At 49.4% G+C, this 16,410-nt stretch overlaps 1 protein-coding gene across 4 annotated transcripts in view; it reads left to right on the forward strand.

Moving 5' to 3' along the window:
* BEND3 (BEN domain containing 3) overlaps window positions 1-16,410 on the forward strand; it is a 33,408-nt gene extending 16,998 nt beyond the window's left edge. For 3 of the 4 annotated variants that reach the window (XM_072831893.1, XM_072831892.1, XM_072831894.1), the window contains exons 3-4: window positions 230-432; window positions 14,014-16,410. In XM_072831893.1, coding sequence (XP_072687994.1) covers window positions 230-432; window positions 14,014-16,269 — 2,459 coding nt within the window. In that variant the 3' untranslated portion in view covers window positions 16,270-16,410. Of the gene's footprint in view, window positions 1-229; window positions 433-6,362; window positions 6,825-14,013 lie in introns of those variants that run through there. The other variant, XM_072831896.1, reaches the window with a different exon arrangement.

Genomic DNA, 16,410 nt, shown 5'->3' on the forward strand with positions numbered 1-16,410 from the left:
AACCAGTTTTGACCAAAAAGTTCTTGCAGGGTCGTTTTACTGTCTAGCACTAACACGGTCAGATAAACATCGCTAGGTTGGAAAGTGCAGTTGTAATGTGACTAGACTCTATTTTCTGAGTGATAGTGTCACAGGGCAGCCCGCAAGTACCCCCCGCTCCGGGAACCCTGCTAATCTCCGAGCGGCCCAGTGGTCTTTCCCACTGAGCCCTATTTCTTCTCTGCCACAGTTCTAAAAAATAACACTGTGAAAGTGGAGACAGAGGCCGAAGATGCTGCCCTGGACTGCTCAGTGAGTTCCAGGTCTTCCGAGAAGCACCCTCTGGACAGCGTCTTCACTGCCCTCCAGGATTCCAGCAAGCGAAAGCAGCCGGGTGGCGATGGCCAGCCTGACTCTGTCCCCAGCGTGAAGAGGCGGCGGCTGATTCCCGAGGTGAGGGCCCAGCCCCTTCCGCCGTTTGCTTGGGCTCTGACCCTCAGATGCGCTCTCTCTCTCTCTCTCTCTACTTGTGGGCATCTAGGCGACTGCTAAACCCTTGGGCACGAGAAAGCTTTCATTTCAGCTGTCCCATCCTTGGCTTAAATTTCTAGAAGGTGTCTTTTCTAGCTAGAATTCTTATATATGTCTGGATTCATTATGGGACTAGGGGAGTCTGCACAGTGCAACCTGCTTTTGAGTTCTTTGTTTTGCTTTGCTCCACTTGCTAGGAAGGACTGTTAAGAAAGGCCTACTGCATTTTACACAGTACACACTGTACACAGATTCCTGGAAAAGTTGAGGGTTGGGAGGTCTTTTCCTGAATCAAGCCCATCTTTTATATTAGGAGAACTTGTTCAGTGAATCTTTTTGTAAACAGAATTCTTTTTTTTTTCTTTAAAGATTTTATTTATTTATTCATGAGAAACAGAGAGAGAGAGAGAGAGAGGCAGAGACACAGGCAGAGGAAGAAGCAGGCTGCATGCATGGAGCCCCAGGTCTCCAGGATCACGCCCCGGACTGAAGGCGGTGCTAAACCGCTGAGCCACCCGGGCTGCCCAGCAGAATTCTTTTGTAACATACCTGTTACTCCCTAGCCTATACTTTTATGTATGAATTTACTTTATTTTTCTCATCACCTGCTGGTTACATTGAACTTGACTAAATTTCTTTTTTAAAAAAGAAAACGATTTATTTATTTGAGAGAGAGAGCATGTGCGCTTGCATGCACGAGCAGGAAGGATAGAGGAAAGGGGAGAGAGAATCCTAAGCTGAGCATGGAGCCTCATGCAGGTCCCGATCTCATGAGCCTGAGCTGAAACCGGAAGTTGGACACTGTACCACCCTGAACTTGGCTAAATTCTAAGAGAGAGAAAGACAACAGAACTGGACATGGTGACCCCCTCTAGCAACCAGCAGTCCAGGTGGGAAACAAGAACAGTTAAGACCAAGGAGAGAGAGGCAGCCTTGGGGTATCGGGGTTCTGGCCTAGGATGCTTCACCTCTGCACCTCCCCATGGACCAGTAGTCTACACCTTAAACTCTTAGAAGGACATTTTCCCAAGCTCTCCAACATAGATTGACAGGCTCTTTGAGAGACCCAGAGAGGAATTCAACTGCTGTCTGACTGTCCAAGAGAGCCCACATTTTCAATCTCATTTTCATTAGCCAGAACACCATGGAGCATCAGCCTGGCACTCTTTGGGTTGTTACTGGTTTGTTTTAAAGAATTAAAACTATTAGGGACACCTGGGTGTCTCAGCGGTTGAGTGTCTGCCTTTGGGTCAGGGTGTGATCTTAGAGTCCCGGGATTGAGTCCCACATTGGGCTCCCTGCAAGGAGCCTGTTTTTCCCTCTGCCTGGGTCTCTGCTTTTCTTTCTCTGTGTCTCTCATGAAAAAATAAATAAAATCTTAAAAAAAAAAAAACCCAAGAAACTATTAGATGCTAGGGCAAATCCAAATAAATTGGAAGTACATGGATTTTAGAGATTTAGTGAGTGAGTCTTCAATAAGTAAAACTATCATTTGCTATAATAAGCAAAATGAGATTAAGATTCTCACCAGGATTTAAATATGCATGTTTATATTATAATGAGCATCAGCCTACATTCTATATTATGGATCATTGAGTGATACCTTTATTTATTTGAGGTTTTTTTTCCCCAAACAGCTTTTCTTTCCCCCCCTTAAAGATCTATTTTATTTATTTATTTGAGAGAGTGAGTGAGCAGGATTGGAGAGGCGCAGAGGAAGAGGGATTCCCAGACTCCAGAGCCTGATGTCCGGCTCAGTCTCATAACCCCAGGATCACAGCCTGAGCCAAAACCAGAAGTTGGACCCCCAACTGACTGCACCACCTGGGTGCCACCCCCTCAATTATTGAATTATTAAGATATAACTCACATACGATGCAATTCACTAATTTAAGTTGTGCAATTCAGTGGGTTTTTTTGTGTATATTCACAGAGTTTTACAACTATTACTATAATAATGTTTAAGAATATTTTCATCACCCTGCAGAGAACCCCTGTACCCAGTAGCAGTCGCTCCCCATTCCTCTCCTTCAGTCCCTGGCGAGTACTAGTCTACGTTGTCCCTCTGGATTTGTCTATTCTGGACGTTCCATACAAACGGAATCATAGAATATGTGGCCTTTTATGTCTTTCACTTAGCATAACATTTTCAAGGTTCAGCATAACATTTTCAAGGATCATCTGGATGAATTCTTCACTTCTTTTTTATGGCCAAATAATACTCCATCATAAATATGCCACATTTTGTTCATCTGTTCATCAGTTGATAAGACATTTTGGTTGTTTTCACTTACAACCATGATTCAGGGACGCCTGGGTGGCTCAGTGGTTGAGCATCTGCTTTGGGCTCAGGTCGTGATCCTGCAGTCCCGGGATCGAATCCCACATCGGGCTTCCTGCATGGAGCCTGCTTCTCCCTCTGCCTGTGTCTCTGCCTCTCTCTCTGTATCTCTTACGAATAAATAAATTAAATAAATAAATAAAATAAAAACAAAACAAAACAACCATGACTCATATTCCAACAGTACATTTTAAAAAATCAGTAATGCCCACCTAGGAAAAAAAAGTTGAAATTTTTTATAACTATATGAGCATTTTAAGTAAATTAATTGTGGATATCCCACCCTTGACTCTGGCTGCCCACACCAGCCACTTGCTGTGTGACTTGTGACTCTGGGGACAGTTTTATGTGTGGACAGCAGGTTTCAGTGCAGTGAGTGATGATTGCAGATGAAATCTCAGACTTCTGATGGCAGAGTGAGATGCATACTGGTAGAATGAGAGCTCTAAGATGGTTAGTAGAATAGCTTGTTTGAAAAACATGTAACCAGGGCACCTGGGTCGTTCAGTGGGTTAGATGTCTGCCTTTGGCTCAGGTCATGATCTCAGGGTCCTGGGATCGAGCCCTATGTTGGGCTCCTGCTCAGCTCCACCCCCGCCTCTCCCCGCCGCCAGCAGCTCGTGAGCTCTCTTTCTCTCACTCATCTCTTTCAAATAAAACCTTTAAAAGAAAAAAGAGAAACAAGTAACCATTTTTTCTTATGTTTTATATTACAGCATGATTTATTTATTTATTAATTTATTTAAATATTTTATTTATTTATTCATGAGAGACACACAGAGAGAGAGGCAGAGACACAGGCAGAGGGAGAAGCAGGCTCCATGCAGGGAGCCCGATGTGGGACTCGATCCCAGGACTCCAGGATTATGCTCTGGGCCGAAGGCAGACACTCAACTGCTGAGCCACCCAGGAGTCCTTATTACAGGATAATTGATTATCCTTTCTCCTAACAATTGCTACATAGATGTCTCCCACTCCCGTGTTACTGCAAGCAGTGCCGCACCGACTGTCCATATACATAAACCTAGTGCCCTCTGTAGTCTTTCTATGGGTTCGATGCCTCAAGGTTATCCTGCAAGTGTTGAGTTAGTTTGAGAAGCACTAGGTTAGGTTCCTAAAGAAACTCCTGAAAACGTCTTTTTCTGTGTGTCACATTACATTTCTACTTAGGACCAATTCTATAGACTCCTTCAAGTTTGCAAGTAAAGCCAGAGTTCAAGAAATGGAACACAAAGTTGAGTGTATTGGTTCACTTTTGCCATGTGACAAACCACCCCAAATCTTGGCAGCTTAAAATAGCTATGCTTATATTTGTAGTTCTGTGGGTCGGCTGATAGTTCCTGATTTGGCCTGACACAGCTGGGGCTGGGCGATCTGGAATGGCCCCACTGTCGTGTCTGGGGTCTCTGCTCGGCCTGCTGCAGCTTCCCTTCCTGCATATTCTCCATCCCCCGGGTCCCCTGAGGCTAGTCCAGGCTTGTTCACGTACCATGCAAGAGTTCTAAGAGCAAGAGAGGCCAGGCTCCGGAGCACAGATGCTCTTCACACCTCTGCTTGCATCACTACGTGTGCTGATGTCCCACTGGTCAGAGCAAGTCCCGTGGGCCAGCCTGGACACAGAGGGCCTAAGAACAGGCTCCCCCCACCCACGACGGTAGGAACAACAAACTCACATTGCAAAGAGGCTCTCACATAAGGCTAGGGCAGCTCTTGTCATTTTTTTTTTTTTTTAAGATTTTATTTATTTATTCATGAGAGACAGAGAGAGAGAGAGGCAGAGACACAGAGGGAGAAGCAGGCTCCATACAGGGAGCCCGATGTGGGACTCGATCCTGGGTCTCCAGGATCACACCCTGGACTGAAGGCGGCGCTAAACCGCTGAGCCACCCAGGCTGCCCAGCTCTTGTCATTTTTATAAAAGTCCACCACAGTAAGAAACAACAAGCACCCCAGGAAGGGATTCTGACCGTGTAGAGGCTGGAGTGTGGCCTCTGTGGACCATCTGAGGTGGTCCCATTGTCTCCTTGCACAGTGGAGCCCCTTTTTATCCTCTCCTTCAGTATGGTTTTGTTGGAATGGCATCACAGAGGACGGAGTGTCCTCGCATTCTTGGGGGTAGAGAGGGAGGGAGAAGCTTCTTCTGATAATGTATTTTAGTTGACTCCTTCAGTATGTGAAGCATCGGGCTGGAACCCAATTGAGGTTCACGGTGGAGGGATTTCCCTGAGCATCGTATAAACGATGGGAAGGTTTCAGAGGCCTCTCAGTTTGGTGAGGCAGCAAGCTTCAGCTGGGACTTCAGGCATCATCCTGGAACTCTGACACGTTTGGAGAAAAGGGAACCAAACTGTATTTGAATATTTCTAGTATTACTCGTCCAATTTACATATTCTAGTTGGGCATTTATGTTTACTTTTCAGTAGATTGGATATAGCAGGCAGTTCTAACCTGTTAGATTTTAGATTGGAAAAGACATGTTAAGTCTGGATTTTATTTTGAGGGTTTCACTAGTTTTGTTTATTCTCCTTACTATACATAAGGTAAAGTAGATATCCACGCACTCCTTCCTGTTCTGCAAAAAGAATATATGTAAGTATAAACCTTTTGAAATTCTTGAGGTCCTTGTAGAAAGGTGTCATGTGAATTCAAGGCAGTATTTCCTTTTAAAAGTCTGTGTGAGTTGATGTGTCAGTAAATCAATAGCCTCAGAACCCTTGGGATTTTATTTTATTTTATTTATTTATTTATTTATTTATTTATTTTTTAAATTTTTATTTATTTATGATAGTCACACAGAGAGAGAGAGAGAGAGGCAGAGACACAGGCAGAGGGAGAAGCAGGCTCCATGCACCGGGAACCCGATGTGGGATTCGATCCCGGGTTTCCGGGATCGCGCCCTGGGCCAAAGGCAGGCGCCAAACCGCTGCGCCACCCAGGGATCCCAACCCTTGGGATTTTAGAACAATCCCATCAGTTTTATGAAATTCTAGTATATGTTGATTTTTCAAAATGGCACTAGTTCTAATTCACAGTGAATAGCCCTTGGTCCTTCTCCCCCCGAATCTTCTCTGATCCTTCTTACATATAAGGTGGCAGGATGCAGGTGGTGGTTGGGGGCAACGTATGTGGCTTTTTTACCCGAGTGAAACAAGAGGATCCAGGAGGCTGAAACAAGCGCTAACCCAAAAAAGTGGAAGAGAAGTTTATGACCAGTGACCGAGTGCCTTCTTGACAAATGGCACCATTCCTTGTTTAATCCAAAAGACAAACCAGTGATGAGAGAAGTAATAGCTCTACCAGACAGATGCGACAAGTCAGGCATAGATATTAAAGTGCCAGGATCCAGTGGGGCAGCCTTGTTCCTGGTGCGAAGTATCAGGAGTGATTGGGATCACTCACTCCCTGCGCCTGGGGAGGCGAGCCCCACCTCCTCTGGTCCAGCCTGTACGAAGAGTCCATAGTTACCTCACATTGGTTTCTTGTGTGTGAGGGAGCCCAGCACAGGGCCTGCCCCAGCTCAGCCTTCAGAACGGCCTCGCAGTCCCCATCTCCAGCCTCCCCCTCCCCCTTGTGTCAGCATTCACCTGCCTCCCTCCACACTTACCAGAACCAAAATGGCATGGAATTGCCAAGGGAGACCATCTGACACCCCTTAGGACACCCCAGGCTTGGCGCCCTTGATTCCGAACCCCAGCCACATCAGGACATAGACCACCTTCCATCTTCTCCCCCGAGCCCGAGGAAAAGGGAAGAGGATGAAGGGTGGAGGGTAGGATTTGAGTGGTCACCTTGATGCCAAAGGTACATCATATTCAGATTCCTGTCGGTGCTGACGACTTGTTGAGAGTGACGTTTAGCACAATACTTCGAAGAAACCTAAAACCTCCCTCAAACCGAACAAAAGGCTGTATAAAGACTTACTTGGCACCTCCACTGGAAAAGGCTTCATGGCCAAATACAGCAGATGTGGGAGGTGAGTAGCCAACATTTTTATTGGTAATCATCTTTTTGTTCACGGAAGTAGGGGCAATCGTCAAGAGCTGCACGCCAGGCAGGAGTTAGCTTTGTTCTCCTGGGGTTTTTCATTTCTTTGTTTGTTTTTAATGCTAGAGTGTCACTGTGTTTTGTTTTTCCAACTGGAGAATGGAAATGTCATCTCACTCATTCAGTGCAAACATACCGAATACCTCCTAGGCGTCAGTGGCTCTGCTACCAGCTGGAGATTCAAAATAATTTCTGTAACAACCGCAGCAGAGAGGTGCTGTGCCATTCCCATTTTCTCGAGGCTCAGGAAAGTTAGTTCTCGCAAGCCTGCTTGGTTTCAGACTGGGCAGTTCCACCCGTGCTGGTGGCCCCCAGGGCTGCGCGGTGTTTGTAAGATGTGGGGAGAAGTCTCTGAAGGCGTCCTGGCCTGACGGTTTGCTCCACTCCTGGCCTGTCTCTTCTCCACTGTAATTGCTTTATCTCCCAGATTTGTATTTCTTCAGGCATCAGGGCAATTTCTTCATCTGTTAACAGTATAAGGATGACCCACAGGGTAAATGCCATGAGGTCAGGGACTGTCTGGCTTGTCCTCCGTGTCCCCGGAGCCTTGCACAGTGCCTGCCAGATGTTGGGGACTTCGTACTATTTGTTTCCTGGCTCTGGCAGGTAGAGAGCTTTCCAGGCCTTAGTGCTAACTGTGTCTGGTCGTTTGATGATGGTAATGGTAAAGAGAAAAATTCTCTTGAAAGTGAAAAAGGTAAGCACCACCTCTGCCTTGATTATTCATTCATGTGGGAGCTGGGGGGGAGGGGCAGAGGTATGCCACCCCCCCACACCCGCCCCAGGAGCCCATTCACTGGGTTGGCCTTGATGCCACATGAATTCCCTACTGCGTACTCTCTGGAAGACGTGCTGCTTTCTTGGTGTTCCAGTTTGCCGACTCTCTGGGCACCATTTAGCCACTCCTCATTTGTCGAGCTGAATTCAGTGACTGCTTGGATTTGGAGTCACGAGGCAAGATGTTTAATGCTTGGAGCGTCTCCCTGGTGACCCAGTCCCTGGGATGTAGCTGGGCAGGGACGCATGGAATCTCCCCTAAGTGGCCTCTTTACCCTCACTTGGAGCCCAACAAGCTCTCTTTTTGTCCATATTCCCCAGCAGAGGGAATTTGGGCATCATCGCCTCTTGAGCCTGAGGGTGGGTGCTAGCAGTAGAATGAAATGCCCTGGCCCAACCCAGGAGAGATGCTGGCACCGCAGAGCCTGAGCTCTGCTGCAGAGTTCCCATATGGCTGGAAGATGAGCCTCGGAGAATTGGGAATGGTGTCAGCCAGACACCCAGTGCCAAGTAGCACAGATTTAAAGATTTCTTGATACTCCTAGACAGCTGAGCAGAGATTTTATCATCAGCAGCAAATGCAGCCAGCCCGTTGTCGCCTTGGCAGCGTTTGCGGAATTAATTGGAACACTGAGTTGACAGGACACCAGCGTCGGGATATCTAAGAACCTTCTCTTTGGTGCTTCCGTTGTGTTTTGTGTGGAATTGTGTATCTAAGGTCTCTGGGAGTGAGGAATGTTGCCCTCTACTGGGACTCTAACTTAATATTTTATTCAAGCAAGTTAGCCAACAATGTTTCTAGTTGATGGCAGTGTTTCTAACATGCTTAGTAGAAACTGAAATATTTTTATTAATGATCCTGAACAGTGAGAGTTTTAGAGGGGATTTCCAGTTCTGATACACTTTGGCCTTCTGCCCGCTGTAGGAACGTGGGGGAGAGCGGTGACTTCTCTTTGTTATTGGCATTCCGACCATTCACCCAGAAAATTTTCCCTGTACTTATTCTCCTTACTGGATATTAATTGGGGCAGACCTCTGTCTAGAATGTGGCACTTTTGCTGCATTGGATGTTTCTGGTGACCTCTGACAGAATCTTATTTTATTTATTCACATATTTTTAAAGATTTTATTTATTTATTCATGAGAGACACAGAGAGAGAGAGAGAGAGGCAGAGACACAGGCAGAGGGAGAAGCAGGTTTCCCACAAGGAGCCTGATGTGGGACTCGATCCCAGATCCTGGAATCACGCCCTGAGCTGAAGGCAGGTGCTCAACCGCTGAGCCCAGATTCGGGTGTCCCCAGAATCTCATTTTAAATGTATTAGTGGGATCACTTGTAAAGCAAAGACCCTTTTTCTAAAACGACTCATAATGTATTTATGATTTTTTTTAGCGATTGCCATTAGAAACTCAAATTCCTCTATATTGGTAAAACCTCATGGTAATCTCATGAGCCACAGGACTTCCAAAATTACTTTGGTGTAATTGAACTTAATGGTGACTAAGTTGCTCACATTTAATTTACGGCCTACGGGAATTAGCAAGCAAGGCACTTTGAACTATCAGGGCCCTGCTTTTGTGACCCCACAGTCACAGATTCTGATAGAGGAATACAGCTCACATACGTGGGTTTGTACGTAAATACACAGAAACAAAATAGAACTTTCCCTCGTTTTCTTACTATATGCCATGCACCCTGGTATTTTTCAATTCTGTTCTTTTTTTTTTTTTTTCTCCTCCTCCCTGCCTTTTTCCTTCTTTCTTTTTTCTCCTGGTTATGAACCAACAAATGGGTCACGATCCATCCATCGTTCCAGACATACTGTGTTTGGGGTAAAGATTTTTATCTCCATCCCTCCCTTTCTCCAGATTTCTGGTGTGTGTGTGTGTCTTCCTCCCTTCATAATCCTCTGTCTTCTGCCAGAAAGGCAGGACAAAAGATATGTAAAGAGCTTAAAACCCCACCTTCATTCAGTGTCCAGTACTCGTCCCCTCCCCCCAGCCTTTGGGGCAAACAGATCCCCGAGAAGTGCCTTCTATGAGTGACTTACCCTGATGCCTTGTATTGGTAGGCAAGTCCTTTTGTGTACTGGTTGAGGGTAATCTTTACAACTAGTTTATTTTTATTTATTTATTTTTTCTTTACAACTAGTTTAATAAAAGGCCCTGTGTGTTACCTCTGCTCTGGCTCAGGAGTAGCATTGCTTAGTAATAATTATATTTTAACAGTGAATATTTATTAAGCACTTACTCTGATTCAGACAGGGCTTTCCGTACTTGATCTCATTGCGTCTTCATAACTACCCCGGGAGACCTCCTGTCCTTTACGCCTGAGTGTCTAGAAGCCGAGGCACAAAAAAATCATTTGATTTGGCCCAGGTCACGGAGGACCTCCGGAGCTGAGATCTCACCCACACTTTTATGCCTCTCTACAGACGTGTTCTTCATAAGGCTCGTGGCCTATCCGAACAGCTCCCTTTTCTTAGATGTGAGAATGATAGAACACCTTGGCCTGCTTTAGCCATCCGTGCATGTGGCTGACAAACGTGCCTGAGCAATTCTGTGTCCCAGGCACTTCGCGAGGTGCTGGGTGGGGAAGGGCTTGGGAATGGCCTGCTCCCATCACGTCAGCAGTCACACAGTGTGATGAAGTTGCAGGCAGTGGGGTGAGGAGACCCCAGGTGGGAGAGTCTCTGGTGGCAGGGCAGGCCATTCACGGGGGTAGGCTTCTCACGACCCGCCCCCCCTGCCCCCAGCAGGCCCCTGGTCCTCTGTTCTTGAGGAGGAGGAGGGATGTAGGAGGGCCAGGTGCCTCTGAACCCTCATTTGCTTATACAAACAAACCCTAAGGAAAGTATTGGCCAGCTCCATGGCATAATTAAAATTCCTCTATCTTCAGGTTCTTACAGAGTAAAGTAGCTTTTCTTTTTTGCATGGTTGTTATCAACAGAGAGGCAGGAGAAAAATCAGCCTGTCTCTGCATGAGTCAGATTATTCCATTATCTAAAAGACTGGGGGAAAAAAAATGAGGGACCAGGAAGTAGTTCATTAATTTAAAATACAAAGTGAAATACAACATGTGGGTGGTTGAGAGAGATCAAAGTCCTACATGTTTATGTGGCCTCGGTCTCTGTTTTCATCTAGACCTGCGTATAGAGGGGAGCTCTTTAGAAAGGCAGGCCTTCCAAGATGGACCTTGGCACCACTGTCTTGCTCACCTGCCATTATAAATCTAGTCTCTTGGGACTGTCTCTTCTCCCTACCCTTTTTAGGCCACAAGAGAAAAACACGTCACGTACTGTTTTGTGCTGGCATTAGTTCCCCGAAGACTTAGACATGACATTGAATCTGCCTGGATGAGACAGAGTGAGAGCAGACACTGTCTTCCAGGCCTTGGCTACTCAGAGAGGACCCACAGCGCCAGAGAGCTCTTTAGAAAGGCAGGCCCAGGGACGCCTGCCTGCTCAATCAGAAGTGCATGCAACTGTTGATCTCAGGGTCGGGACTTCGAGCCCCGTGTTGGTTGTTCAGATTGCTAAAAAAATTAATAAAATTAAAAAAAGAAGAAGAAAGAAATGCAGGCCTAGGGACCAGAATCTGCATTGTAGCAAGATTCCAGTTGAGATTCATAGGTATATTAGGGTTTCAGAAGCACTAGCCTTGGCCACCGTTTTTCCAACCACATTTTTCCCTGGGTGTGGAAACCTCCAAAGGATGCACTTTGTTCTTTATCAATTTTGCAGTTGCCTGGCACACACACCTGTCCGTGAAAGCAAACACTTTGTGCTTCAGCCCTGTGTGGTCGTTCCCCTGCACCACCGCTGCTCACCAGTTAGCTCTTCTTTTTTTTTTTTTTTTTTTTTAATTTTTATTTATTTATGATAGTCACACACACAGAGAGAGAGAAGCAGAGACATAGGCAGAGGGAGAAGCAGGCTCCATGCACCGGGAGCCCAACGTGGGATTCAATCCCGGGTCTCTAGGATCACGCCCCGGGCCAAAGGCAGGCGCTAAACCGCTGCGCCACCCAGGGATCCCAGCTCTTCTTAATTAAAGCCTCAAAAACACCTTCCAATAAGTTTTTGGGTCAAGTTTAACATCTGTCAAAAACAGCTTTACTAAGCTGTCTTATTAAGTTAGGACTGAAATACAGTGAATGGCACGATATTTAAAGAGTAGCATTTGATAAGTTCTGACGTGTGAGCCCATCACCATGATCAAGATAATAAACATGAATCACGAACTACGATTAAGTTTCCATAGGCTCCTTTACGTCCTTCCTCCACCCCCAGGAAACCATAATCTGCTTTCCAACAGTATTGGTAGGTTTTTATTTTCTAAAATTTTACATGAATGGAATCCTGCAGTATGGCCTCTTTTGTTTGGCTTCCTTTAGCGTAATTATTTTTAGAGTCCTCGTGAGTACTGTATCAGTTCTACTGCTGAGTAGTATTCCATTACATGAATGTAACGCTGTTTGTTTATCTGTGTATTGATAAAATTCTGGGTTTCCAGCTTTTGGGTGTTTACAGATAGGGCTACCGGGAGCATTTGTGTACAAGTCTTTGTATGATCATGTGTTTTCTGTTTGCTTGGTAAATGAATATCTAGGAATGGAATACCAGATTATATGGTCCGTGTATATTTAACTTTTTAAGAAACTACCAGCTGTTTTCCAAAGTGGTCATACAATTTTATGTCCCCACCAGCAGTGTATGAGACTTTTAGTTCCTTCACATCTCCGACACTGGGTGTTGTCTTTTTGTTTGTCTCCATTCTGGTAGGGATGATGAGGGATCTCCCAGTGGGTTTTAATTTGCAACTTATTAATATCTTAATAATCTTTATATGTTTATTTGCTACTTATATATGTCCTTTGAAGTGGTTATTGAAGTCATTAATTGGGTTGTATGTCAATATTGAGTTTGAGAGTTCTTTATGTATTCTGGTTTAAAAAAATTTTTTTAGGGACGCCTGGGTGGCTCAGCAGTTGAGTGTCTCTGCCTTTGGCTCAGGGTGTGATGGCCGAGTCCCAGGATCAAATCCCACATCGGGCTCCTTGTGTGGAACCTGCTTTTCCCTCTGCCTGTGTCTCTGCCTCTCTCTCTCTCTCACTGTCTGTCATGAATAAATAAACAAAATCTTAAAAAAAAAAATTTTAATAAAGATTTTGCTTATTTGAGAGAGAAGGACAGAGAGAAAGCACGTGTGAGGTGGGAGTACAGAGGGAGAGAGAGAAGCAGACTCCCCGCTGGTCAGGGAGCCTGATTCACGGCTCGATTCTAGGACCCCAGGATCATGACCTGAGCCAAAGGCAGAGGCTTAACCACCCAGATGCCCCCGTCCACAATCCATTTTGGGTTAATTTCTTTATATGGTATACGTATGATGGAAGTTTTTGTTTGTTTTTACATATAAATATCTAATTGTTCAGCATCATTCGTTGAAAAGATTATCTTTTCTCCATTGAGTTGCCTTTGGGCGTGTGTCGAACAGCACTTTTCCATATATACGTAAATAAGCCTCTTAAAATGTTCAGGGGGCCTGGCAACAGGGGAAACCACTGGTGAAAGCAACGAGAACTCTGGGTTCTCAAAGGGCCAAGGTGATTTGCTAGCTGGTGCTGGAGCTTGGACTCAAGCTTTGAGGTCTTTAAAGGAGATTTGGGGGTGCCCTGGGAGTCCAGCAGGAGTGGACTTGCAGAGTGCGCCTGCGGTGCTGGGGTGAGCTGAGGAAGTAGTCCCCGAACTCAGTTTTGTGGAGTTTAATTTTCTCACCATCCTTTGCTGAGCAAGGCTGGCTAGTACCCGGCCAGGACCCCTGGAGAGGCACAGGAGAGGCACTAATTCATTACCTACAGTGGCTGCCTTAAGACGCTGGGGCGCCCCTGGAGAGTGGCTGCCGGACCAGCTGCAGAGAGCCACCTAGAAGCCCGGGGACCCGGTCACCTCATGCGCTCCACAGCTGCGCGGGCTCTGGGACGATCCGGGCCAGCCGTGTTCCAATCGCAGGTGTCCCTGCAGGCAGCGCTGGGGTTGGCCTGTGCTCCCCGCCGGGCACCTCGGGAGCTGTCCTTTCCGGAGCTGCTGCAGGCAGGGCTCACGGTCCCCACCTGAGAGCCAGCCGCGGAGCCCAGGTCGGAGAAGCCACAGGAAGCTGAAGCCTTCGGGTTCCCAGGAACTCCAGGGGCGAACTGGGGGGGCAGCGGTCGCTATGGGCTGTGCAGCCCTGGCGCTGCAGAGGCCCCCCCCTCCCCCCCCCCCGCTCTGGGCCTGGGCCCTGGGCCGGGTAGGACCTGAGGGTGGCCTGACACGCGGCCTAACACCCCGTTTGTTTTGCAGGCGCTCCTCGCAGGCATGCGCAACCGGGAGAACAGCTCGCCCTGCCAGGGCAACGGGGAGCCGGCGGGCAGGGGCAAGGCCCCGGGCATGGGGTGGCCCGGCGACGAGGAGCCCTGCAACGACGCGACCGCCCCGTCCTACAAGAAGCCTCTGTACGGCATCTCGCACAAGATCATGGAGAAGAAGAACCCCCCGGCCGGGGACGGGCTCAGCACCTACGAGCTCTTTGAAAAGGCGAACGCCAGCAACAGCCCGTCCCCGCTGCGGCTCCTGAACGAGCCCCAGAAGCGGGACTGCGGGGGTGGGGGCGGGGCGGCGGCGGCCAGCGACGGGGACCCCAACATCTACTTTCTGATCCAGAAGATGTTCTATATGCTCAACACGCTCTCTTCCAACATGTCCCAGCTGCACAGCAAGGTGGACCTGCTGTCGCTGGAAGTGAGCCGCATCAAGAAGCAGGTGAGCCCCAGCGAGATGGTGGCCAAGTTCCAGCCACCCCCCGAGTACCAGCTCACGGCGGCGGAGCTCAAGCAGATCGTGGACCAGAGCCTGTCGGGCGGCGACCTGGCCTGCCGCCTGCTGGTGCAGCTCTTCCCGGAGCTCTTCAGCGACGTGGACTTCTCCCGCGGCTGCAGTGCGTGCGGCTTCGCGGCCAAGCGCAAGCTGGAGTCGCTGCACCTGCAGCTCATCCGCAACTACGTGGAGGTCTACTACCCGTCGGTGAAGGACACGGCCGTGTGGCAGGCCGAGTGCCTGCCGCAGCTCAACGACTTCTTCAGCCGCTTCTGGGCCCAGCGGGAAATGGAGGACAGCCAGCCCGGCGGCCAGGTCCCCGGCTTCTTCGAGGCCGAGCAGGTGGACGCGGGCCACTTCCTGGACAGCAAGGACCAGGAGGAGGCCCTGTCCCTGGAGCGGAGCAGCACCATCGCCTCGGACCACGTGGTGGACACGCAGGACCTCACCGAGTTCCTGGACGAAGCCTCGTCGCCCGGCGAGTTCGCCGTGTTCCTTCTGCACCGGCTCTTCCCCGAGCTCTTCGACCACCGCAAGCTGGGCGAGCAGTTCAGCTGCTACGGGGACGGCGGCAAGCAGGAGCTGGACCCGCAGCGGCTGCAGATCATCCGCAACTACACGGAGATCTACTTCCCCGACATGCAGGAGGAGGACGCCTGGCTGCAGCAGTGCGCCCAGCGCCTCAACGACGAGCTCGAGGGCCTGGCGCTGGACGGCGGCAGCGAGGGCGAGGCGGCCCGCGACGACTGCTACGACTCCTCCAGCCTGCCCGACGACATCTCCGTGGTCAAGGTGGAGGACAGCTTCGAGGGCGAGCGGCCCGGACGGCGGTCCAAGAAGATCTGGCTGGTGCCCATCGACTTCGACAAGCTGGAGATCCCGCAGCCCGACTTCGAGGTGCCGGGCGCCGAGCGCCTGCTCAGCAAGGAGCAGCTGCGCAGCATCTACGAGAGCAGCCTGTCCATCGGCAACTTCGCGTCGCGCCTGCTGGTGCACCTCTTCCCCGAGCTCTTCACGCACGAGAACCTGCGCAAGCAGTACAACTGCAGCGGCTCCCTGGGCAAGAAGCAGCTGGACCCGTCCCGCATCAAGCTCATCCGCCACTACGTGCAGCTGCTGTACCCGCGCGCCAAGAACGACCGCGTGTGGACGCTGGAGTTCGTGGGCAAGCTGGACGAGCGCTGCCGGCGCCGGGACACGGAGCAGCGGCGCTCCTACCAGCAGCAGCGCAAGGTCCACGTGCCGGGCCCCGAGTGCAGGGACCTGGCGAGCTATGCAATCAACCCCGAGAGGTTCCGAGAGGAGTTCGAGGGGCCCCCGCTGCCCCCCGAGAGAAGCAGCAAGGACTTCTGCAAGATCCCCCTGGACGAGCTGGTGGTTCCCTCGCCCGACTTCCCGGTGCCTTCGCCGTACCTGCTGTCGGACAAGGAGGTGCGCGAGATCGTGCAGCAGAGCCTCTCCGTGGGCAACTTCGCCGCGCGGCTCCTGGTCAGGCTCTTCCCCGAACTCTTCACTGCCGAGAACCTGCGGCTGCAGTACAACCACTCGGGCGCCTGCAACAAGAAGCAGCTGGACCCCACGCGCCTGCGGCTCATCCGCCACTATGTGGAGGCCGTGTACCCGGTGGAGAAGATGGAGGAGGTGTGGCACTACGAGTGCATCCCGAGCATCGACGAGCGGTGCCGCCGCCCCAACAGGAAGAAATGCGACATCCTCAAGAAAGCCAAGAAAGTGGAGAAGTGACCGGCGGGGGGGGGCCCCCCACCCCCGGGGACCCGGCGGTTCTTTTAGAGCACGAGGACGGTGTCCACAGACGCGCACCTTATGTCCGTGGGGAGCGGCTTAGTCCATTTGCACACGTGAACACCACCCAGCCACAAGTGA

This window comes from Canis lupus, chromosome 7 (genome assembly GCF_048164855.1).
Source record: "Canis lupus baileyi chromosome 7, mCanLup2.hap1, whole genome shotgun sequence".
Taxonomy (NCBI): Eukaryota; Metazoa; Chordata; class Mammalia; order Carnivora; family Canidae; genus Canis; species Canis lupus.